At 41.3% G+C, this 24,974-nt stretch overlaps 2 protein-coding genes across 5 annotated transcripts in view; one reads left to right on the top strand and one right to left on the bottom strand.

Annotated features, from left to right (window-relative positions):
* Positions 1 to 1,979: 1,979 nt before the first annotated feature.
* On the top strand, positions 1,980 to 21,480 carry Esd (esterase D). 4 transcript variants are annotated; one of them, NM_001106051.3, is made up of 9 exons: positions 1,980 to 2,028; positions 7,198 to 7,272; positions 9,567 to 9,655; positions 12,308 to 12,406; positions 13,243 to 13,367; positions 15,137 to 15,256; positions 16,361 to 16,459; positions 17,131 to 17,298; positions 21,260 to 21,480. In NM_001106051.3, the coding sequence occupies exons 2-9, from the start codon at positions 7,205 to 7,207 to the stop codon at positions 21,338 to 21,340; spliced, it is 849 nt and encodes a 282-aa protein (NP_001099521.1). In that variant the 5' UTR covers positions 1,980 to 2,028; positions 7,198 to 7,204; the 3' UTR covers positions 21,341 to 21,480. The 4 variants fall into 4 exon arrangements, with proteins under 4 accessions (NP_001099521.1, NP_001257795.1, XP_063130235.1 ...); NM_001270866.1 differs by having other exon boundaries at positions 21,274 to 21,480; XM_063274165.1 differs by lacking the exon at positions 1,980 to 2,028 and adding an exon at positions 2,256 to 2,276.
* Positions 18,301 to 24,974, bottom strand: part of Lrch1 (leucine rich repeats and calponin homology domain containing 1) — a 189,799-nt gene continuing 183,125 nt past the window's right edge. Inside the window, exon 19 of the mRNA XM_063274585.1 lies at positions 18,301 to 24,186. Within this exon, the coding sequence (XP_063130655.1) occupies positions 24,088 to 24,186 (99 nt within the window). The 3' untranslated portion in view covers positions 18,301 to 24,087. The remainder of the gene's footprint in view (positions 24,187 to 24,974) is intronic.

Below are 24,974 nucleotides of genomic sequence, written 5' to 3' on the forward strand. Positions count from 1 at the left end.
GGACCAAAGTGCTCCTCTGCAAACGAGAAAGAGAGCCCTCATCAGGGACAGAATGGCCCAGCTACTTGATCTTGGATTTTCCAGCCTTCAAAATCATACTGAATAATATCCGTCATGCTCCAGCCCAGTGTATAAAGTGTTTGGAGAGCTAAGACAATTTTTATTCCCACAGATTGAAGTAGATTTGAGTTTTCGTCATTTTCATTGAGCGTTTTTACTGATTATATTCCATTCATAGCTCATATTCATTCAAACTGAGAAACTGAATATTCTCAGCCGCATGCCTATACATCAGCAGTTCTTAACCTGTTGGTTGCAACCCCTCTGGAGGGCCAAATGACCCTTTCACAGGGACCATGTAAAGCCATCAAAAAACAGACATTAACATTGTGATTCATAACAGTAGCAAAATTACAGCTATAAAGTAGCAACAAAATAATTTTATGATTAGGAGTCACCACAACACAAGGAACTATATTAAATGGTCACAGTATTAGGAAGGTTGAGAACCACTGCTCTAGGTAATTTTGGACACATTTCTTTAAGTGACTAATAACCATTCATTTTCATTACCAGAAATATCAACATTACTTTCTGATTCCGTTTTCTTTACTTTCATACCCAAATAACGATATATACTATTAATATTCTTGAGCATAGAAGTTTTGATCGAGTATAATTTTATGCTGACTGAGAGAAACTGTCATGATTGTTACCCACCTCATATAGATACAAGAACCCTTTGAGTAAGTTAGTCTGTCTGCACCTCAAAGAGATCAAGATACTAATTGAGCAAACACTCTTTAAACTTTGTTCAAACATTTAACAATTAAAAAGAATTTGCAGACTTGTGTATTCTTTTATTATTTTGGTTGTGAAGCTCAGTTTGAAAAAAATTACCTTTCAGTAAATTACATTTAAAAGTAGTTATCTTGCCTAGCAAGCGCAAGGCCCTGGGTTCAATCCTCAGCTCCAGAAAAAAAAAAAAGTAGTTATCCTGGGAATGGTAGAGTACACCTTTAATCCCAGTGTTCAGAAGACAGGGGCATTTCTGAGTTCAAGACCAGCTTGGTCTACATAGTAAGTTCCAGGCTAGTCGGAGTTACATTTTTATTATTATTATTATTATTATTATTATTATTATTATTATTATTATTATCATCTACCTTAATGAATTCTCAAAATAACATTCTTTTAACCATTTAACAGGTACACAAATGCCTCTCACATGACACAGAAAAGCAACTTTCTGCGTGGCAGCTCATCCACCCTTAGGTTATATTCCACTGAGTTCAGTTCACCTACTTGTTGTTTTTTAGCAAGACTAGCCGCATACTTTGCAAGTCTCCCAGCAAAACTAAAATGCAGAGTCTATATACAGAGCTGGGTCCCTCTGACTGACCGGTCTGTTGCAGGTGCACAGGCTGCCATGTTCAGTAAGCCAGACAATATAGTATTCACAACCTAGCAGCCTAAGTACTGATTTTAAAAACTACTTGTAGTATTTAGTTTTCTGAACAAAGTACACTTGCTGGCTACATTGGATGAAGTTGAGATCTGCTGTAAATAATTAACCAGAAACTCTTACACAGTTCAACTTTTATTGAGAGAAGAGGGGAAAAAAATGGACATTGCTAGAGTTACTGTGTCCTCCCCCTAGAAGCTCCAACTCAATCGGGTGCACAGTGAAGAGTTGGAAATTCTTCAAATCGGAAATTTGAAGTTTCTGTTCAGGTTTCTAAACAACTGCAGAGTCACATACAAGTCCTTTCCACAAGTTAACTGGGGGAGGCCGGCTGGTATACTAGCGCTCATCCTCTTGGTGCCTTCTGGAAGCATGTGAGGCACGCTATAGAGGTCCAGTGTCACAACAAACACACTCTCGGGACACCAAGACACACAGCGTTAACAGGAACGCGCGAAAAGGCTCTCGGGAACGGCCTTGTGAGGAGGGGCGGGGCCCCGGGAGCTCAGGCTCTAGGCGGAAGCTCCGCCCTTCTTTTCTGGAGAGTTCGGAACCTCACCAAGGTAAGACGGCGTGGGTGGTGAGTTCCAGTAATTCTCTACCTGGTCTGGGGCGGCTGTGCGCGGACGTCTAGAGTTAAGATGGGGATAGTAGCGGAGAGTGGTGACGATCTCTGCACCGTTTTCGCTGCGGCAGGGCTGGCCTCGTTCCACCGGACCTGCTAATCGCTTTAATTTCGGGGAGCTGGAAACAATGTGTGACCTGAGGCACCAGGCTTTCTGGGAAGCGCGGGTTGGCGGAGTACGCGCCGGTACAGCATTTCGCTGAGCACTCCCCCGCGGGACCCCGGGAACGCTTTCCTTCCTGAAACCCAGCCTGGGCTGCGAGCGATGCCACTAGGACCCCGAGGCATCGACCTCAGTGCGCGCGAGACCGTGCCCAGTGATACTAATTCTGGAATAGGCTTCTCGCAATAGGTCATTTGTAGTTGAGTCGCCAGAAAGATGGCATTTACAGTTTTTTGAAAATTAATAAAATTCACTAATTTTTATGTAGGCCATATTAGGCCTTTAGGCATTCTTTGAGAAGAGAAACCCCGGGCTTCTATAACGGTATTGTTTGTAGTAGGACATACCAGTAAGAAAGTAGACTAAGGTTTTAATTAGCATATATATTGATGATACTAGGATTTTTTATTTATTTTTGAGACGTTGTAGTTCTGACTGCCCTAGAACTCACTTCGTAGACCAAGCTGGCTTCGAATGGAGATCCACCAGCCTCTGCTGGAATTCAGGCATGCGCAACGAAGCCTTAAAGTTCAACTTTGAGGCACTTCAGATATAAGATAGGCTGTACAAGCAAGGATCTTGAAGAAGACAGCTGGCTTGAAAATGAAGGTCCTAAGTTTAATTTTAAATGTGTTGGGTTTTCCTATAGCTATAGAAATTTTAAGCACTAATGCTTAAAAAGATTGAATATAAAAAAACAGATTTAGATTTTTTTTCAACCCAGAAAATGTGGTTGAAATTTAGGGACTGTGGGGGAAGTATGTGAAGAGAACTGGGAATGGGGCATAGGGCAGGGGAGGTGGGGGGTAGGAGTGAAATAGAGTTCTTAGCAAGGAAGGTGGTGGTCAGTACTGTGAATTTGTGCCCTCCCCAAAGCAGCAAAAGTGTGTTTTCATTGTCAAAGGTTTGTGACTGAACCCTAAGTAAGCCTTGTGGCAAATAGGTACAGTTACACAACTCTATCCTTACAAGTAGGATAGGTCCTGAGAATGTACTCTTAACAAAGTTCATTCCTGTGTGAGCATGCCAGAATGAGGTTCTGCAAGCCTCCGGTGAACATGTACAACGTACAGACTATGGTAGGCAGTTCTAACACAATGGCAGCTGCTGGTGTGGCCTCACACAAAGGAGGTGTATGTAGTAAAATACAACATAAAAGATTCTCAACAAATACTATGTCAGTAAAAGACTGATTTTTGTCACTAGAGCTTACAGGTCTAAAGCAAATCAGTGAGTAAATTCTGCTACGAATGTAAGCAGCCCAGAAGCCTTAGGATATGCTTGTAGATTTCACAAACAAGCTATATTTGATTTATTGTAAAATATCTTATTCAATAATAAATCAACCTTAGCACACTTTAATTTTTTATTTTATAAACTTTGTAGTTTTTAGAACTATTTTTTTTTCCGGACCTGGGGACCGAACCCAGGGCCTTGTACTCCCTAGGCAAGCGCTCTACCGCTGAGCTAAATCCCCAAACCCCAGAACTATTTAACATTATACTGTTATGTAAACTGTTTTAAAATTTTTATCAGCTTTTTTTTACTGTTTCTAATTTTCACAAACTTTCTATAAAAACTAAGACATAATCCCACAATCTTCAGGGTTGATTCACAGGACCAGTCCCATCAATATTGCTGTCTTCTGCATCCACCTTTCATCCCATGGAAGAGCTTGAGGGCGCTACTTATACATAGATGGCCTCTCCCACAGAGGCAGCCCCTTCTCCACAGTGCCTCATGTAGTGAGCACCTGACGAGGCTCTTTTTTCGGAGCTGGGGAGGAGATGGTAGCTCACTTATTTTTCTCATCATAAATTTGATTATAAGTGATGAGTGTTCTTTTCTGCTGATAAAACCCATGTGATTGGTCTCACGTTTTAAGGAGCCCACTGAGCTCTGCAAATGGTTCTGTGAAGTCTGTCCATGGGTGTTGTCTTTCCTCTACAGCTCTGCTACCTTCTCACAGGGTCACTGTCATCTCTGTAGGATGTCCTCCCTGTCCTGATTGTATTAAGTAAATTGGGAGGCTGAGGTTTTGTCCCAGGTCAACAATCACCCACCTCAAGAATGTCTCTGTGAAAATACAAGGTGTGTGTAACCTCTGGGTAGCCTGTGCTGTGGTAAACATGTCCTGATTATAATCCACTTCTTCTTTTTAAAATGTTTTTATCTTAAAATCTTATTTTAAAATATTTTTGCGGGGCTGGGGATTTAGCTCAGTGGTAGAGCGCTTACCTAGAAAGCGCAAGGCCCTGGGTTCGGTCCCCAGCTCCGAAAAAAAAGAACCAAAAAAAAAAAAAAATAAACAAAATAAAATATTTTTGCTACCGTTTGGTGCAGACAAAAATGTGTCTGCTCTTTGGTACAGATTAAAAAAAAAACTAGCAATTGGACAGGCAAATTTAACTTTCAGGTTTGTTTTTTTTTTTTTTGTGGCTCAGTTAAAATGATAATATATGGCTTCGAATAGTTGTTTTCCATACAAAAAGGTTTTATTGAAAAATATAATCATCTAATATATAATTATATCTTGTTTACTTGATTTAATATTAAATTTATAAAACAAATAATAGTGGGGAGGTGGGAAGGGGTGAATGGGTGGGTGGGGGAACACCGTCATAGAAGAAGGGGGAGGGGGAATGGGATAGGGGTCTATGGACAGGAAACGGGGAAAGGGGATAACATTTGAAATGTAAATAAAAAAGAATCCAATAAAAATAGGAAAAAAATCTGGAACCCCAAGATTTCATTAATAATTAAAGGATTTCACCTTCTGAAAAGAAAAGGAGTGGGGATAGTATACATCCTTGTTTTACTCCCGAACTTCATGGGGATGCTTTAATACACTTTTCTTTTAAAGATGACATCAGCTGTGGGTAATTTCATATGTGTTTATCATGCTTAAGTATGTTCCTTCCAATTCTACTTTCTCTGGGACTTGTATCATGAAGGCATATTGGATTTTGTCATAGTCCTCTTCTACATTTATTAAAATGACCATGTGATTTTTTTTTGTATTTGTTCTTCATTTAAAAAAATAGGAGAAAATGTTTAAAAACTTGATAGAATGTCAAAGAAAGAAAAGCTAAAAAATTATTTTAGCCCTGTTTCTTATGGCCAAATGAAAAGTTCTGACTTAGAATTATGCAACAGTCCAAGAGCAGAAGAAATAAAATAGCTTTAGTTTATTCAGATAGGGGAGTAACAGTTTAAAATGACACAAAAAAGACCAGGTCTTCTTTTTTAAGTTTCTCAAAGTATGGAAGAAGCTTAAAACATTATTCATGAGCTCTGCAAATAGCAATAGCAATAGTTCTTAGGTGCTTCTTAGGACCAGACTTGGACTCAGCCTGCCATGTTTTAAGGAAGCAGATGTAATTTTGCTAGGCTTAAGGAAACAAGATTTCATTGTAGAGTAATTTAACAAATAAATCGTATTCTTTGGTCTCATTCCTATGTCTATAAAAATATATACACTGACTTCATAATGTTAATGTTCTAGGTACATGTGCGAGTAAAAATAACTGAAATTTATGTAGAACAATAACATGTTATGGAATACTCTGTCATGTTCATATGATAAATATCCTTGTGGCAGATAAGCGATATTTGCAATCATATACAAAACATTAAAATGTAATATTTCATATGTTATAATCAAGCTATCTATAGTTAGAGGGTACTTTGTGAATGTGTAACTACCCTACTCCTGTGGAATTGGCTCATCTTTTTTATGAAAGAGAAAAGAAAGTTCCATGATCCTCTAGGCGGCAGGACTACAGAGCAGCTAAGATCTCTGCTGTCAGCCCACCAAAGTTCAAATCACAGTTCTCTAGTTTACAGCTAAGTATCCAGATTAAAAGGCAGGACTGAAATCACTCTTAATTGTACAAAAAAAATGTCCAAAATTCACTTTTCAAAGTGAATTAGTGTTACACTTCTAATAGTAGCCTGGAATAGCATTCACTCAACACACGGGGAGTGAGTGACATCACTGAGAAGACCACCGGGGTGGTAACACCTCTTCCTGGTGTCTGCCACTTTATTTTATATTTCATATTATATAAAAAGTGCTTCAGGGGGGTTGAGGATTTAGCTTAGTGGTAGATAGAGCGGTCCTCAGCTCCAGAAAAAAACAAAAAAACAAAAACAACAAAAAAAGTGCTTCAGGTGGGAAGGAAATCTTTCTATGCCAGATATACATCAGAATCAGTTCAATTCTTCTCTATATAATAGATATTCATGATAAAAAATGAATTTCCAGCTTTTTCCACGCATTTTCTGTTGAAAGATAATATATTTATATGTGATTAAATTTATCTTCATATGAGAATCAAACAGATTCGTTTCAGAGAAAAGGAATTAATTGGCAGGCTTCAAGAGTTTCTGACGATGAGCTATTCCTTAGTTGACAGCTAACAGGCTTACAATTGCTTGTTGATTTGTTTGAAAGGAGAAATGTTGATCAAACAAAAATCTCTTGTCAGTTTCTTGCACAGACTCATAGATGTGCATATAAAATGTCTGTGGTGCTGTAAGTGTTCAGTAATTGTCTAAATTAATCAGTAGCCTAGGAACTGTTTTGAAAGAATGTGAGGCAGTCCATAACCACAGTAATAGCAGCAATACTCATGTATGATATACCAAAATACTGACCTTTTCTAGAATCAAGCCAGTGCCAGTGGCGTACATATGAGCGTGAAAACTGCTGTGTTTAGATAATTGATCCGAGAACAGTTTTGTTTCAAGGGTTTCAGAAACTAAAATGCCTTTCATACGCTGGGCATGCGATGGCAGGCGCCTTCAACCTCAGCACTTTAATCCCATTTGAAGCCAGCCTAGTCTATGAAGTGAGTACCAAAACATCTAGGGCTACAGCTACGCAGAGAAACCCATCCTGAAAAAAAAGCCTTTAGTTAATGGGATTCATCTTCGTCACAGGAGAAGAATGGAACTAAAACAGATTTCCAGCAACAAGTGCTTTGGCGGGCTCCAGAAAGTTTTTGAACATAGCAGGTAAGTGTAAGGTAACTCTCATTTGATTTTGATTATCTGATTTGTTGTAGTTTTGAACAAAACTTTCACTTATAAACCTGCTTTCTCTACCTGACTTGCACTGTCTATCTAATGGTGTTACCAAACTTAATTGTTTCTAGATTGAGTGCTATAAGAGAAAAGAGAGCCTATAGACTGTTGGGGTTGATAGCCTTCTGGAATTTTCTGGAAAACCATCTGTGTTATTAAAAATTCAGAGAACGTCTTCCTTGTGAATCCTCTAATATAATAAAGAAACCTGAACTTCATTAAATTGGCAGCATAGGCAGACATATTTGCCTCCCTCATCTCCTGAAATCTAATTAATATATCATTATGTAAATGCATTAAATACACATATATATACACACACACACAAATGCACTCAACACACACACACACACACACACACACACACCTCAATATGTGCATGTGCTCCAAGAAAAAGATAAAGAAGCAGAGGTCAGGAGCTAAGAACAATATTTTAGAAGCAAAAGATGCAGATAGGCACACAACCAGCTAACGTATTAACAAAGCCTAGAAAACTAAATTCTAATCTAAGAAGTGATTTCTAAGATGTACTGACATCAGTGGAAAGATAAACATAGAGTTGAGAAACAAGGTGATTAGGGAGTTAAAAGTTTATTTTAAAAATCAGAGAGCTCTCAGATTGTCTCAACATTGTATGTAGTCAGATTGCTGCTTTCCCGGTTTGGTCAAAGACTGAGGGTTTATTACCCATCAAAGGTAGACAGCTTGCACTGGGGAACTCCAGACACAGTTGATGAAGGAAGAAACAGTGCAAGCAGATACAGAAAGAATAGACACTGAAGTTTTCCCAGCGCCTGCCAATTCTGTGGGTTAGGCTTTCTTCTCATGGATTTGACTATGCCAGAAGAACTGGTGCTGTGATGAGGAACTTTTAATAAACTCGTCTAGCTAGACCCAACTGAGCAGTGAAACATTAACAGACTCACCAGGCATACTGCTGTGAACCATTCACTTAGTGTTTCACTGTGAGATGTTAGTAGACAGTAAAGAGCCTCTAGATACCTGAGTAAGGCCCCAATTTGAAAGATGGTGTGCTACATACAGGAGAGGGCATAAGGAAAAGGCACTGAGTAGTAGACTGCAGACCTAGCTTCAGATGTCACACTGACCTCAGTCCCTAGTGGTCAGTACTATTAAAAATACCCAAGCACCCAGAAATCATAATTTGGTAACAGAGATGACAATGCTCAATTGAATTTTCTAGAAAGTAGTATAAGGCAAAAGAGTAAGAAAATTAAACCAGTCAGAGAAATCCAACAGGTGTGCTAAAGAGTTTGAAAAATAAAATTGTGTTGCTGCAAAGAATAAATAAATCTAGAGCTGGCAAGATGGCTCAGTACGTAAAGGCATTAGCCATCGAGGCTCATGTGCCTGGGTTCTTTGATCTCCATGTCTTAGTCACTGTTCTGTTGCTATGAAGAGACACCAAGACCAAGGCAACTCTTACATAAGAAAGCATTTAATTGGGGCTTGCTTAGACTTTGAGAATTTAGTTCGTTATCATCACGGTGGGGAGTGTGGCAGTAGGCAGACATGGTGCTGCAGAAGTAGTCAGAGCTATAGCCTGATCCGTAGACATCGGCTTTGAAACCTCAAAGCTCACCCTCCAGTGAAACACTTTCTTGACAAGACTACACTTTTTAATCCTTTCAAATACTGTCACTCCCCTGTGACTAAGACTCAAATCTATGAATCAGTGTGGGCCATTCCTGTTCCAGCCACCACACCCCAGGACCCATATGGGGTCGACTGAGAGCTGGGGACCAGGGATCTGGAGACAGGCGTCAAGCTGTAGCACAGTAGCTCTGATAAAACACTCGTGAAGACAGAGGAAGGATGCGGAACACCTCAGTGCCTAGAAGCAAGCGCAGAACTGAACACATGTTTTGGAATCCCTTTTTTATAGGAGTTATTGTGTGTCATATCTCATAGGAATACAGACGTTTTAATAGAAGTGCTACATTGAGAATCACATTTAACATGTAGAATGTATGCTGCCTCAAAGCATAGGCTCAGGCTGCAGAATGGCTCAGTGCACTAAACTGACTTCATTCTTTAAGGGGTTAAGTACATATCTTAAATGTTGATACTTCCTTTGGATGTTAAATGTTAAATCACATGCTTAAAAATTCTTTATTGAATACTCTTCCTTTTTATAAACTGCTAAATTATTTAGTTTCTGTCCTGATTAATGAAGGGCATTACTTTTTTCTGTGATATTACAGTGTTGAGCTGAAATGTAAAATGAAATTTGCTATCTACCTACCACCCCAGGCTGAGAGTGCAAAGTGCCCTGCACTTTACTGGCTGTCTGGTAAGTATTTTATTTTTGAATTTCACAAAGGAGTTTTTCCTTACCTTTTTATTGTGACCTACTTATATACTTTTTGAGTCATTTATCAGAAACTTCGGATGGGGCTGGAGAGACAGCTCAGTGGTTAAGAGCATTTCTGTTCTAGACTCCAGCGTGGCTTCTAGAATCCACGTCAAACAGCTAACAACTTGCTGTAACTACAGATCCAACACCATCTGCTAGATTCTGAGGGCACAGCTACCCTACTCACACGTGCACACATAGTACACATCATTAAAAAGTAATAAAATAAATACTGTTTTTAAAATTGAAAAGGCTATCATACTCTGTTTTGTAACTTTATCTTGAGAAAAACTTCAGACTTAGAGAATTAAATTTTCATTTCCTTTTTAATTAGACCAAGTAACTCAGCTGTAAAGTGTAGCACTCACTGATAAAGGCTTGGCCATCTTACACATAATTCGTACCTGCCTAAGCGTTTCTGGAGTTTGCAAAGACCTTGGCGGTCGAACAGAACACTGTTGGTTAGAACTGGAACGCAGAGCTTCATGCATTCGAAACTCAGACAAGTAACTTCCTAGATGTGTCCGAGTACTGAACTCCACAGCGCTTCCCGGCAGCGGTTGAAGGAGTCCAGAGAACACGGTGCTTCTTAACCGTGGTTAGTGTTTCCAATCAGGCTGTAGAGTACATGGTGAGAGCGGGGTGCACAGGAGTTCCGAGCCCGTGTTTACTTCTCTTCCATAAAAGACGAGCACATCTTCATCAGAGCAAACATAGGGAGAGTTACAGCGGTTGTCACAGAGGCTGGTTTCCTTCCAACAATTCTATCTTATGTTAACAAATCCTACCCAGGCGTCTATCAAGGAGAATTCCCTAATGCCAGTGTGAAAAAGAAAACAAACATTATATTTTAACAAGAAAAAAAAAGAACATTTCTGTCTTAGTTTCTTTCTTTCCCTGAGATAAAACAGAATGCTGAGCGGTGCCTCATAGAAAGGAGAGTTTATTAGCCTCCAGAGAGGCTGAGAGTCCATTACGCCGGGGAAGCATGGCTGAAAGCAGCATTGCACAGGCGCAGAAGCAGCAGTCTGTAAGGTTCCTCCCTCTCTGAAAGCACGAAGCGCGGAAATCAGGAAGAGAGTGGGTTTATACTCCAAAGCCTCTCCCCAGTGATAGAATTCTTCTAGTGTGTAGCTTTTAAACTTCCCCAGATGTGGGGGCTGTCTACACCATGCTGATCCAGGGGAAGCAAGAAGGAAGTTCAGTTCAACATGTCCCAGTAGCCAGTGTTGGTTCCAGTTTCCAGAGTCTGACTTTGAGTCGTTTATGAGACACATTTAACCACGGCACAGTGTGGTGAAAAAAGCTTCCTGGTGTTAATTACCTCAGTCCTGTGTGCACAACAAAGCTTAAGACATGATTACATTGAAACTCTTTGTAAAGCATGTAGGACACCTTCCATAAAGATGGGTTTTATAGCTTGACTACATCTGACATCTTCCATAAATATAGGTTGTATAATTTAACTGAGAAAAACAAGCTTATGATAAGGGCCTGGGGGAAGACGTGGTGAGGTCTCAGCCACACAGATAGTGACAAAGTCACCAGGGTATTAACCAAATCTGCTCTCAGCCTTCTGGGTGGAAAACAGGTTATATATTTTGCCCATTGAAGAGATAGCCCTGTATGTTTAATGTTCTTGCCTCCCCTAGTGGTTATCTATGAGCACACATGCATTCTATACCCGAACAGTGCCATCACCTGCAGACTGAGTGTTCAAATGCTTGAGCCTATGGGGTATTCCTCATTCAAACCACAATTTTTTTTCTTAGAAGTGTATTAGACATGCCAGCGACAGTAGCAATAAAATTAGATACTTAATTAGAAAACATGCTAATTGTACTCCTAAAGATATTTACTTCATAGAAGACAGGCCTACAGAAGCTAAGGACTGTCCCAGGTCACATGCAGTTGTCAGAGTTAGTCCAAACCTGTGCTTTTTCTGCTACCTATTTGTAGTGAGTTAGTAAAGTCTTACCCTTCGCTTAGAGGCCCGACTCAGAATTGAGATCTAACAGTGAATGCCATCGGGGCTTTGTGAGTATAAATGCGGGTCCTATTTGTTTACATCCAATGACAGGATAGGTGCATTAGTGAGATGCTGAAAATAGACCTTGGAAATGAATCCTGATTTCTCAGATGCTCACTGTGTCCAAGGTGCCATTCAAGGGACATTACATATATACAGTCATATATGGTCTGCTGATGAGGAAGGGGCAGTCGGTTCTGTCTCTGGTCTTGAAATGACCAAGTGGAGATGCAGTAAGGATCTTGTCTGAAGGCAATTCTGTAGGTCCCAAGAGCATTCAGCTGTCGACTTTCCTGTTACTGCTTATGAGCACTCTTAACCTCTCGTCTGTCTGTCGTAGGCTAGTAACTGTAAATGTTTTATAGTTTGTAGCATATTTACCTCAGTAAGCTTCATTGTTGCTAATATTCAGCGCTATTGCTAGTTCACTTTTGCCCACTCTGACAGCAATGTCAGGTAGCTAATAACTCTGAGCTAGCTGATCTTCTGTATAATAAAATATTAAAGCTTATAGAATACTCACAATGTAGCTTAACATAACAACCTTTTTTCATTCTCAGGTTTAACTTGCACAGAACAAAATTTCATATCAAAGTCTGGCTGTCAACAAGCTGCCTCAGAACATGGCCTTGTGGTCATTGCTCCTGATACCAGCCCCCGTAAGTATCCTTGTCTGAAATGCTTTATAAACCACTAGATCTTTAAATCTAAGCCTTTTTTTTTTGGTTCTTTTTTTCGGAGCTGGGGACCGAACCCAGGGCCTTGCACTTCCTAGGCAAGCGCTCTACCACTGAGCTAAATCCCCAACCCCTAAATCTAAGCTTTATGAGTAGAATAATACCCATTATACAATTCCTCTCAAGTTTTTGCTGTTATTTTTGGTCATTCAAGCAGCAACACGATTCTAAAATACCATCCTGGGAGTAGAGTGGGGAAACGGGATGACGTGATCTTTAACATTGACGTCTATCTCCTCAGGGTCATAGTGGTGAAGGGAATTACAGAAGTGTTGGCAGTCTGGGGGAATTGCAGGGAAAGCATCATCACACCGTCATGGAAAGTAAAGAGCACATGAGCCACTTGTAACAGAGTAAGGATGCATAGCTTTGGAATATGAGGGGAAGTTCAAGCTAGGGTAGTTTACCTTGACCCTGAATTCTGTGGTTGGAAGATCATTCCTTCTTACCTCGTTGGCCAGCACAAGTGGCATGTACCATTCGAGGTAAAAGGGCACAGTCGAATCCCATTCCGTGTCTCAAAAAGTAGAAGATTCAGTGTTCTGTGAGCGTTCCATTGTGTGGGCTCACATATTCAGCTAACAGCATGTGCAGTGAGGGTAGCCTAGGCTACATAGGCTGACAGGCTGACTAATGAGTATCCTGTCTCAGCCTCCCAAGTGCGGACATTATAGGTAGTTGCCACTGTACCCAGCCATAGAGTCCCAAACATGGGTACTCACTGCAGAGTAGGTGAAAGCCTAACTCTCCCTTGCCAGGTGGCTGCAATATTAAAGGAGAAGATGACAGCTGGGACTTCGGCACTGGTGCGGGGTTTTTTGTGAACGCCACTGAGGATCCTTGGAACACTAACTACAGAATGTACTCTTACGTAACAGAGGAGGTAATCCAGTTTGTCTTGTAATTATTAACTGTGAGCACGGGGAGTGTGGTTTTACATACAAAACCCTTCCAAGCCTGAGAATTTTAGTAGAGGAACGACACTGGTTTTCCTAGTATTATAGTTCCTGCAGTTTAAGTTAACAGTAAGTGGGGATTCAAGGATTTTTATAACTGTATTCAGATCTGTGACACTTCCCAAGTTATGTCAGAACATAGCACACGGAACAGCCCTTCATGTCCCGGAGCTGCTTCAGTCAGGTGTCCCTGAAGCAAGTAAGTACTTGATTAGAAAGGGAAAAGGACAAAGCCTGATTTCTTTTAATAATATTTATATCAGTATATGCATTTCCTGGATTTAATCACATGTATTGTAAAAACGCAGAAACAATTACAATGCAGTCTCATGGAGTCTGGGGTGAATTGTTTGTTGTTTGCATGATGGATCTCATGCATACTCGGCAAGAACTACCACTGAGGCACATGCCAGCACCCAGTCACCCATACTGTGTACACCTTAGATGGCAGTTATGTTGTGGTGGGGCTTTTAAATTTTATTGATCTGTGTTTTTATATTATGTTAGTGGTTTCCCTGTTATTGATTTCTGTTTATATTGATTATGTTGGTGGTCTCCCTGTTATTGATTTGTGTTTATATTGATTACATTGGTGGTTTTCCCAATGTCAGCATATGTTCACTGTACATTGTACTAGGTTTCAGCAGTTTCCTACAAGCAGTACCCACACAGCCCGTTAACTTCTCCATTCCCTCTGTGAGTTATTCCTCTCTCAGACATGTCCAACCCGCAGCATATGGCCACTTGCATTCTGGGATAGGTCTGAGTACAGCCCAGCCCAAAACAGTAAACTTACTTAAAATGTGTTTGGTCTTTGTGTGCTTTTGTTCTTGGTTGTCCCATTCTTACATGTGGGCTGTGTAGATAACAACATCACGTTGCGTTTTGACACTCTACCTGTTTCTTTCATGTCATATACACAGAATGGTTTTATGTATCCATGTAGACTTTAGGATCCACAAATGAGAGAAAGTGTGAACTGTTCGTGTAAGTAAATGAATGTTAACTATCATTTAGCATGTTATTCTGGAATCTAGTTAGATCCTTTTTCTTGCAAATGACAGAATTTCACTCTTCATGGCTGAATACAATCCATGCATATGCTCCACATTTTTGTTACCTGTTCTGTTGATGTACATCTAGGCTGATTCCATAATTCAGGTATTGTGAACAGCAGGGCAGGAAACATGGGTGTGCAAGCTTCTCTGATGTATTGATTACTGTGTGGGTCCCTGGAATCAGACTCGGGTTGTCAAGCTTAGAGGCAAGTGCCTTTACCCTCTCACCAGCTCTGAGCACTTCCTAATTGAAAAGTGTATATCAGTTCCTGCCATCTAATTGTTCGCTGTTTGTTTACCCACGGCTATGCCATGGTTTATTCTTTACTGTAGCCTCATGAATGTATAGCTTTCTCTCTAGTACATAGTATTCTTTCACGTATCCTCTGTAATGTTGGCGATTACAAACTGTATTTACACTCACAAAGCTCAGACGGTGTGCACTGTTAGACTTCAAGAAAACATCCACACACATATTTTTCATATGAGTAACCATTGTCTACTGGGGGCTTTCCTTCTTTTAGTTTTCGCCTGTACAATTATGCTTTTGATGTACTGACTGTGCCTCTAACATTGCTTTGGAAAAGTCGGACTTATCTCCTCTGAGCTCTTTTACCATGTTATTAAATTCTTTCTAGCTTCCACAACTCATAAATGCCAATTTCCCAGTGGACCCACAGAGGATATCTATTTTTGGTCACTCCATGGGAGGTCACGGAGCTCTGATTTGCGCTTTGAAAAATCCTGGAAAATACAGAGTAAGATAACACTAGCTTCATTGATAAACACTTCTGGGGAGTGGCTTTAGAATTGGGAATTAAACATTCCTGTGGCTGGGGTTTCCTGAGGTTGGCAGAAGGAGTAAAGCGTGACCACATGACGCACACAGTAAGATCATAAGCCTCAGCGTGCCACCGGAATGGCTCTTGCGGGCCCGGTGGATGTAAGGGAACTCACAGCTTTCATTTTCATCCTACCCTTTGCACTACGACACTATCTGTATTTCATTTATATGGTTTTTTCACAAAGAAACAAGTTTGTAATGCTGAATTTGATTGCCTATAGTGGAGAACACTCATATTTTATGTTCTTAGTGCTCTGAATTGAAATGCAGCTTGGTTGTAAAATATCTCTCAGCAGCCCCCACCCCCACATACACACTTTCTTTAAGGCTTCAGCAGCTGAGATGAAGTACGCTTAGAAGGGGATGCATGTGTTACAACCCAGGCTGTTTGGCATCGTGAGCTCAGTTTCATCTGTCTCCTCCTCTCCTGTGCAAGGGAGGCAGTCACTTCAGGCTTCCTGCTGAAATGCAGGCGTTGCTCAGAGCGGTTCCACAACACAAGACTAGAACACAGGGTTCGCTTTTCCAATTTTCATACAGTGATCAGTGAACTGATGGTCTAAAGTAGAAAAGTGACCTTAGGTTTTTGTCTTTTAAAAAGTAGGAATAGCACTGTGAATTATACAGAATGAGAATTCTAAAGCCAAGAGATGCCCTATTGGCCTGTTGAGAGTCAGCATTGTCAGAGCAGAAAGCTGTGATGGAAATGCCAGCATGGTGAGGCAGACCTTGCGTCTGTGGTACTGCTGAAGAGAAATGCCTCACTTAGTGACAGGTTCACTAAGGAAGGCACCAGCATTTAGATCATCAGCTTAAAGGTAGAAACTCTGAACTTTTGTTTAAGGCTTGCTTGCATTAAGCAGTTTGGTGTGAGGTTTTGACAGATTATCCAAAGCTGTGGTGTGAAGGGGCTACAGGTGCAGGGTTTTTGTCTTAAGTCAGATGTTGCAAGCTCTAAACATCTATATTTGATTTAGCAAAATATAACTTATTTTTAAATTTCCTTTTGTCTCTGAAGTCTGTATCTGCATTTGCTCCAATTTGCAACCCTGTGCTCTGTCCTTGGGGCAAAAAAGCTTTTAATGGATATTTGGGACCAGATCAAAGTAAATGGAAGGTAGGTGATGGCTGATTCTGTACTCATTCTTAAGTTTTCAGGTTTGTTATGCACACTCGGGCACACACACACACACACACACACACACACACACACACACACACACACCGTAAGTGTATATGTTGAGATCCTATAGTACTCCTCTATGCGTATGGGTCTACACCTGTAGAGTAAACCAGAAGACACTTTGGCTTTAGTTAGGTTTGCAGTTTGCATGTCCAGACCTTCCCCATCACCTTTGCTCTCTGCTACCTCACCTAGCACTGTAGCAGGACCCAGGAGAACCTGAGGTGATTTAAAGTACCCAGGAGGACGAGTGTGAGTTACAGGCAGGCATTGCTGTTGTGTTTGTTACTTAAGCCTTGCAGGTGTTGAGGGCTGCAGAGCCAATCCTCAGATACCCACGGACGGCTATGTAATAGTCACCTTGGTTTGTAGTGGTTCCGGATCATGGAAGTTTCCTGAAACTACTCTCTCTGCTGGTGATTGCTTTTACGTTTCTAAGTTACCAGTACTTCTAAATTAATTAAAAAAAAAAACAAATTGGACATCTGACGGACTTAGACTAAAAGTTAAGATAATTTTTAGTTTAGTTTTGGTTCTAGTACAGTCTGTTCTGGAAAATATCGCTCTGGACACTTTGAAGTCTTCAATGTTTCCTCATTTTACAGGCGTACGATGCGACCTGTCTCGTGAAGTCCTACTCGGGTCCACAGATTGACATACTAATTGATCAGGGGAAAGATGACGAGTTCCTCTCGAATGGCCAGTTACTCCCTGACAACTTCATCGCTGCCTGCACAGAAAAGAAAATCCCTGTTGTTTTTAGGCTACAAGAGGCAAGTATTAGGAAACCTTAGCTTGATCCAAATAGCAATACTTTTCAAAAGCAAGATTACATACAGTTCTCTTAACTTAATTGTAGATACTTTAAAATATAGGGTCATGCTGGCAGAAAGAGTTTTTAATTCCATTAAGGCATCTGAAGTGAAGCTTGTGAGAAGAGGCCAGATCTGATTCAAATAAGCAGCTTTGCAGTGACAAACAGGAGCAGTCTTGCCCTCAGCAGGCTGCACAAAGCAGGGAGTTCCAGGCTCTCGCTTCCTGTTGCTAACGTGCTGCCTGCAGTCCCAGGCCTACAAGAGGGAATCACGCTTGGCTTACAGACTTTCTTGATTGTGCACAATTCACCTTTTTGTACTGCTCTGGTTTTAGAAATTTTACTTTTATTTTTCAAAAACTATTCATAAGTTTCCAAACATATAAACAAAATGTCCATTTCAAGGTGAAACTGAACACTGAAAACCATATATGATCATGATTTATAAAAACTTACTTGTTCAAGCTTAAAGGTAGTGACTGTGTCAGACATGTCTACTTAAAGTCCAACTGCAGTGAAGCAGATCTGGCCAGTGTGCTCTGTGGTCCACTGCAGTTCATACTGTGTTCATAGCATTAGCTTATCTGCAGTCTTCATTCTAGCAAAGGAAGCCATTCCTTTCCTCCACTTCTGTTTTATAGATATGCCATCCTTAGAGAATACTTGTAAATGTCTTACCTACTGTCGTACCGTGTAGTAGAGCCAGGACTCTTAAACAAGATCACGACCACAGTTTTTGTCCTGTCATCATTCTAGCCTTTTCTAGGCCGTGTGCTAAAGGGATGAGTAAGAGCTCACCCGAGAGGAAGCTGGGCATTGCACGCTACCTCTCTAGCTTACACAGGACTAGTAACTCCATGTTTACCAGGGTAGTTTGATCATATGGAATACATACAAATATACATACAAATGTATATCTGTATGTATTGTATATATATAAGTATGTATGTATGTGCTTACACACACACACACACACACACACACACACACACACACACACACAGATATTTATCCCCATATAGTAGGTCTGTGTGTGTGTATTCCATCCTTAAGTAATAGCATTTTTTTAAGTTTGTTTCAATATTTCCCATCACAATTGCGTTTAGTTCAATAGCCAACCTGAGAAGCCCCAATTCCAGTTTGGTCATGAGTTTGGCACTGTGTTGAACTGATCACCTGTAGCTGTAAGCTGTAATCATATTTTGTTCAGAAGACTGTAACTGCATTAGCATGTTGGATACTTTGTGTGCCTCCCCGAAGGCTGGGCCGGGAAATTCTGATTTTTCTGTAGACAAATCTCTTCCCCAGCAAAGTGTGAGCATATTTGAAGCTTATTAAATAACAACCTAGAGTTAGAACATGGATGACGTTAATGAGGGGAAAACCATAGTCAGTATGTTAATTTCTAAAATGCCTGTCTGTACCCCAAGCAATGAAGAAATGAGTTTGGCTCTCTTGGGAGGAGCCAAGACAGAATAGTACATTCTTCTAAGAGTATAGGAACTTAATAAAATTGCCATTCAGAGTCTTGAAGTGAGGCCCAATGTTTTGGTTCATTTTCCTGTCGGCAAAGGCAAGAAGAGTAGTTGCGAGGTCTGAAGTGGACTTCCTTAGCTGTGCTGTAATTGGTCAGCGGAGTGGACACTGCTGAGCGGTGGCTGCCGAGGGCCACTCGAGGGTGGCTGCGCAGCCTCTGCCCTTAAAGTCCCCCGGGTCTCAGAGGTGGTGCTCTGTATGTTAGGTTTTGTGGTTTGACTCTCTTGATGGATTTTTGCTATTTTTTTTAACCACTGGCTTAATCATTAGTTATAAGCATAACTATCTTCTTAGGAAATAGGTGTTTTGAAAAAAACAGGTTTTATATAAAAAGAGACAAAAATGACTGCAGTCTTGTCCCATTTTATCCCCCTAAACTGTGTGTCTGTCATGTCGGACGTTCTTAGCTCATGTTTGTGCTTTGTCGGTTCTCAAAAAAGATTGCTCAACAGGAAAGGATTAGTTCTTGAGGATATTTATTTATCTCATAGAGGTTTAATCTGGGGCTCTGTGGCATCTAAATTGGATTTTCAAAAAGCACTATGTAGACAGTGTGTAGAGACTCTGGTTCTAAAAAAATAGGGCATCAACTGTCCTGTTTTTAGTTACTGAAGTTACAAAATAAGGAGAAATATTCATGGCCTAATAGTGAAGGAACATCCAGAAACAGTATTTCCATCTTGGAAAAGAGAAAGAGGAAGGCTAGTACCCCCCCCTTCGGGGTGTCTTTGAAGATTCTGGGGCTGCTTGGACCTCCGTGCATCTCTCTGTCTCAGTGCAAGGCCCCCAGCACCTAGACTCTTGACTGTTAATAAACAAATGGAGGTCTTTCAACTGTCTTCTTCATTAACTCACGGGGCAGCCTGAGCTTTTCCAGTTGGATCTAGGAAATAAGCAGGAAAGCACGGCCTTTCGGTGTAGTATCCATGGTGTAGTGGAGCACGGCTTCCTTTCTGAGAGCTCAGTGAGGACTGAAAGTGTGTACAGTGCCACAGCCAGCCTTTCTTAGGTTTCCCATTTAACATTTGCAGGAGAGAAGAAAAGGCCTTCAAGTGTCACTAAATATAGGTGATTGCGGAAGCCAAACTGACTAATTAGTTCAAGTGTGTAGCAAAAGGAGCTCATTTAATAAGACTAAGAACTAGAACTGGAACCCTGTCGTGGATGGCACACAGAACAGCAGTGGCTCAGTGTGTTCTCTTGCCTTTTCTGTCGATACTTTTAAACTCCTTCTTGTAGTTTAAAAACTCTATGGCAGGTAGCAGCCATAACCCTAACCAGTGAGAAATGGAAGCCAAGTAATTCCAGGGTGTGGTCTTGACCGTAACGAGCTTCCCGTCTGACGCTCTTCCACACTGAAGACACGGCATTATCCAGGAGGGCACTGGGAGTTGTCCACACTGGCAGTGATTTCCTGTTGAATCCGGGGTGCTTTCCACCTCCATCCCCTCTGGCAGTGGGTTTTGTCGCTGGGGTAGGTTCATCTCTAACTCAGCTGCTTGGCACATCACATTTTCCCTCTGCTTGCCCCATTGACGGAGGGTTTGATGAATTATTCCCTTCATCTCAAAGATAAGATATGGGTTGGAGACTCCCTCCCCCTTTCTCTCTGGTGGTAGGGGAGGGTGCAGGAATTACATGTGTGCTTCTGCGTGTAAAGGCCAACAGTAAACATCAGTACCATTTCTCAGATACTGTCACCATTTAAAAAAGATGCAATCTCTCCGCCCTGGGAAGCTGCTTAAGCTATTGTGGCTGGCCAGCCAGCTCCAAGGACTCCCCTCCTCTCACTAGAGTTACAGTGCAGCCACCACACACCTGGCCTGTTTTTCGCCCCATTGTGGTTCTAGAGATTGAATGCATGTCCTCGTGACTGCAAAGCAAGCACTTTACCAACAGAGCCATCTCCCTGGCCGGAGACATCACTCCTGACTTTGATGTGTGATGGCTAAACTGACTTCCTAACAGTGCTAAAGCCTTCAGGGCCCTTCTCCACATTGATTGTATGCACTTCCTTTGTCTTTGGATATTGTTGTTATTAGGTCAGATGTGCTGTCTCTGAGAATTAACACCTCCAGCCCACGTTTCTAACCTGATTCTGCTTGTCAGTGTGGCACATGTCCCCTTTGCACATTTAGTCGGTGTACCGTTGCTTCTCTTTGCACATTAATGATGTTAGAAACTAGGATATGCGGAATGCTTGATTCCCCTTCATATTTTTGCTGCTTTCTAAATCAAGTACAAAGATGACAACTTTGATTTTGATTAAACTGTACTTAAAAATTTAGACTGTGTACACATCTATTAAATGATAGGAGAGGTCAAAAGAATCATAGCAGACGGAGTTTCTGAAGGGTGGGTCAGTGTCTTATTTTGTCTTCTAGGGTTATGATCATAGCTACTACTTCATTGCAACCTTCATCACTGACCACATCAGGCATCATGCCAAGTACCTGAATGCATGAAGAGCTTCAGACAAGAGAATCTCATCAGGATGATAAAAGTTGGAATCAACAGGATTGCTGACAAAAAGATTTTGGATTTCCTCTGAAAAGATCATGCTCCTGCAGTTGAATCACTTTTCTGAATAAACATATCAAACTTTCTGGTTTAAAGAGTTATTTTACCACTATTCACATAGGACTTTAATGCCTGATAGTCTTCTGAGTCACGTGGAAATCTGTTCAGTAGTCTCGTCATAGACCGTGAGTGCAGTTCTCTTGGTGGTGAGTGTCTGAGGACTTAAAGGGAATTCAGCACAAATTTTTCAGCCCTTCAGATGTAGTCCACTAGCTCTTCTTACTGTGTACCTTTCTCTTCTGTCTATCAAGGGTCTGATTTTTAGAAGGCATTTGATAGCCAGTCGTTAAGAGTACAGGGAATTGGGCACAGAAGCCTTGAGTAAATACCTACCATTCCACAGCTGTCTGTGGCAGACTTCCTCATTCTCAGTCCAATCTTTTCTTCCCTGTTGAGCTGAATGCATTTGTAAATATTGTTTGGGGGTTTTTTGAGTCTCTCGAGATTATATAATACCCATTCTGAGAATAAGGAGATAAACTGTATGCTACTATAAACAAATACTTTATCTTAGTTACATGGAAAGGTTTAACTTGGTGAGCTTGCAGAGAAGTCATTGGTCGTTAAATAACCACACTGCTCCCTGAGGAACTTAATAGATAAGCTTTCTGAAACATGGCATGAAGCTTGATTGCCTTTGATGAACCAAAGGCTGCGTCCTGTTTTCTCTTTTCTTGTGTTACAGGGTAAAACAACGTGGGGAAGAAAGGGTTTGTTTCATCTGACACGTCATAGTCACTGAGAGAAGTCAGGGCCAGTATTAGAAAAGTAATGCTCCTTATTGATTCATTTACTCTCCATGGCTTGCTTAGCTTGCTTTCTTAGTGTACCCAGGACCACATGCCCAGAGGCAGCGCTGCCATAGTGGACTAGATCCTCATATCAGTCAAGAAGATGTCCTTACAGACTTGCCTACAGGACAATCTAATAAAGTCTAAATTCTGTAGCTGTAAATACTGCCCCAAGTTTTTTGTCATAGCAGTTTTAGGACTTGTTTGTGTATGTGTGTGCATGTTTGTGAATGCCCAAAGACCACCTCAGGCATGATCTCAGGAAGATGCTGCCCATCTCCTTCCAGACAGGATCTCATTGTTCTGTAGCTCTCCAAGAGAGGCCAGCCTCTCTAGGGTCCTCCAGCTTTGCCTCCTCAGTTTTGGAGTTGCCTACCCACCACACTGGGCCCTGTAAAATGAGGTCTAGGGTTTATGCTCACATCTTCATGCTTGTGAGATTAGTCCTTTACTAGCAGCTGTCTCCCTAGCCCCACTTTAGGGATTTTTCTTTCTTAACTAGGTGGGTGCTATTATAAAAATCATGGCCAAAGGCAACCTGGGGAGGAATGCGTTGCTTTGCAGTCATCATGAGAGAAAGGCAGGGCAGGGATTAAGACAACTGAAGCAGACCATGGAGGAACACAGCATGTAACTTGGTCAGCCTTATACAAGCCAGGATCACCTGCCTTTGTAGGCCAGCCTCTCCCACATCAATCAGAAGAACGCCTCACAGACTTGCCTATAGCCAGTCTGATGGTGTTTTTCTAAGTTCAGGTTCCCTCTCCCCAGATGATTCTGGCTTGTGTCAACTTGACAAAAACCTAAGCAGCAGAGCTTATATATGTACACTCAGCCAAGAGTACACAGTAAATGATGGTCAAAGAAGGTACATGATGCACGTCAACGTATGAAATCGGGAGCCATGAACATGTAGTAGTACCTTCTGTTGCTGTGAGTAAAATACCCTGAAAAGGGGAACTCAAGGGAGAGGGTTTAGTTTAGCTGTTTGATGCAGTGGTACATGATGGTGCAGACATAGCAGGGAAATCTGAGGGGCAGCTGAGCAGTCCACAGTCACGAAGCAGAGAGAGATTATTAGTTCTCATCTTTCCTTGCACTTTGGATTCTGTCCAGAACCTCAGGTAATATGGTCCACCCACAATAATGGTGGGTCTTCCCACCTCTACCAATCTGATCTATATAATCCTTCACAGGTACCTGGAGGCCTGTCCCCTAGATGATTCTAGAGTCTCTCAACTTGTGGCATTTAACCACATCAGATACAAGTGTAAATACACTAGAAGTTCTTACAACTTAATATCAGAGTAGATAGTAGTAGTAAAATGAACTACACACAAAATGATTCCAATCTTGTGGGCTCTGATAAAGCCATTTAATCCATGAATCCCCTCATCTAGTGATTAACTTTTGAATCACACTCTATTAGTGGAGGCTTGAACTAGAGAAGCAGAATGAATAAGACACATCATTCTTTTCCTTCAAGACCAGGTTTTTCTCTATGTAGCCCTAGCTGTTCTTGAACTCACTCTGTAGACCAGGCTGGCCTCGAACTCACAGAGATCCATCTGCCCCTGCCTCTTGAGTGCTGAGATTAAAGATGTGCACCACCACCACCACCCAGCTACAAGTTTTTGTATAAGTGAATTGGCTTCTGTGATTGTAGAGTTGGTTAAGCAAGCCAGGCATGCACGGGGCAGCTGTAAGGAACAGAAGGTAACAAGAGAGGTCTGGCCGTAGCACCAACTCTAGCCATCAGAGATTTTTGTCTATGATGCCCTCTGACTTATTAAGAGGCCACCAGTTTCCCCTCCCTTAAAGTTGGTTAGGAACTTAGTATCTCACAATCTGAATAACGACACTGAACAGCAGGGACTAACCTGGCCAAGTTGGCACGTCCTTGTAAGGAAATAGGCTCTTTGGTTTGATATGGGCAGGACCTGTGCAAAACAGAAATGTCAAGTAAATAATCACTGACTATAACTGCAGCAAAGACAGAGGCCAATTACAGCACAAGTGGCCATCACAGCCAGGTCATTGCTTTTGTGTATGTTAAATCCTAACCTGCGGGGACAGAATTCCTTATTTATGCCTCAGTATTCCTTATTTGTGCCCCCCCCCCAAAACTTTCTAAAGAATCCATCTAAATGAATTTATTGTAAGCAACAGGTAAAAATGATCTTATAATACTAAACTGGCATGATCTAAAAGCCATGCAATGGAATTAGGTTTTTAAAAAAAAGGCAGTGAATTTCACACAGATAACTGTGTAATGTTGAATAAAATTCCCCTCATCTAAGAAGCAGCAGTCAGCTGCCAGGCTGTGTCTTTAAGATATGACAGAGAAGCTTCGCCAATGGAACTTCAGCAACTTAGGTCTGCCTAACCTGGACCTGAACAATGACAGCACTAGTTGACATCCCAAAGCAGATGGGAGAAATCTCAGGTTCCCACCTCTAGATGAAGAACCACAAGCAGGCAATGACTGCAAGAAAGTGAGAATCAGTTTTCTTCAAGTAGCCATTGCTAAAAACATGTATTCATGCAAGTGAGACAGAACGGACTCAGCAGGTGCTGCTTACATATTTATCCATATATCTATACGCAGCAATAAACAAAAAGAGGCTATGAGTTAGGGAAGGAGCAGGAATGGACAAATGATGTAATATTTAAAACACAGGCAAGAAGCCAGACTTGAGAGTGCAGGTTCATAATCCCAGGTATCAGC

Source organism: Rattus norvegicus, chromosome 15 (assembly GCF_036323735.1).
Source record: "Rattus norvegicus strain BN/NHsdMcwi chromosome 15, GRCr8, whole genome shotgun sequence".
Taxonomy (NCBI): domain Eukaryota; kingdom Metazoa; phylum Chordata; class Mammalia; order Rodentia; family Muridae; genus Rattus; species Rattus norvegicus.

Excerpts from the sequence above, each read along its gene's own strand:
- Esd (NM_001106051.3), top strand. The coding sequence starts at position 7,205 with ATGGAACTAAAACAGATTTCCAGCAACAAGTGCTTTGGCGGGCTCCAG. Across the intron at positions 12,407-13,242 it reads TGCTCCTGATACCAGCCCCC|GTGGCTGCAATATTAAAGGA; the intron begins GTAAGTATCCTT and ends CTCCCTTGCCAG. Across the intron at positions 13,368-15,136 it reads ACTCTTACGTAACAGAGGAG|CTTCCACAACTCATAAATGC; the intron begins GTAATCCAGTTT and ends AATTCTTTCTAG.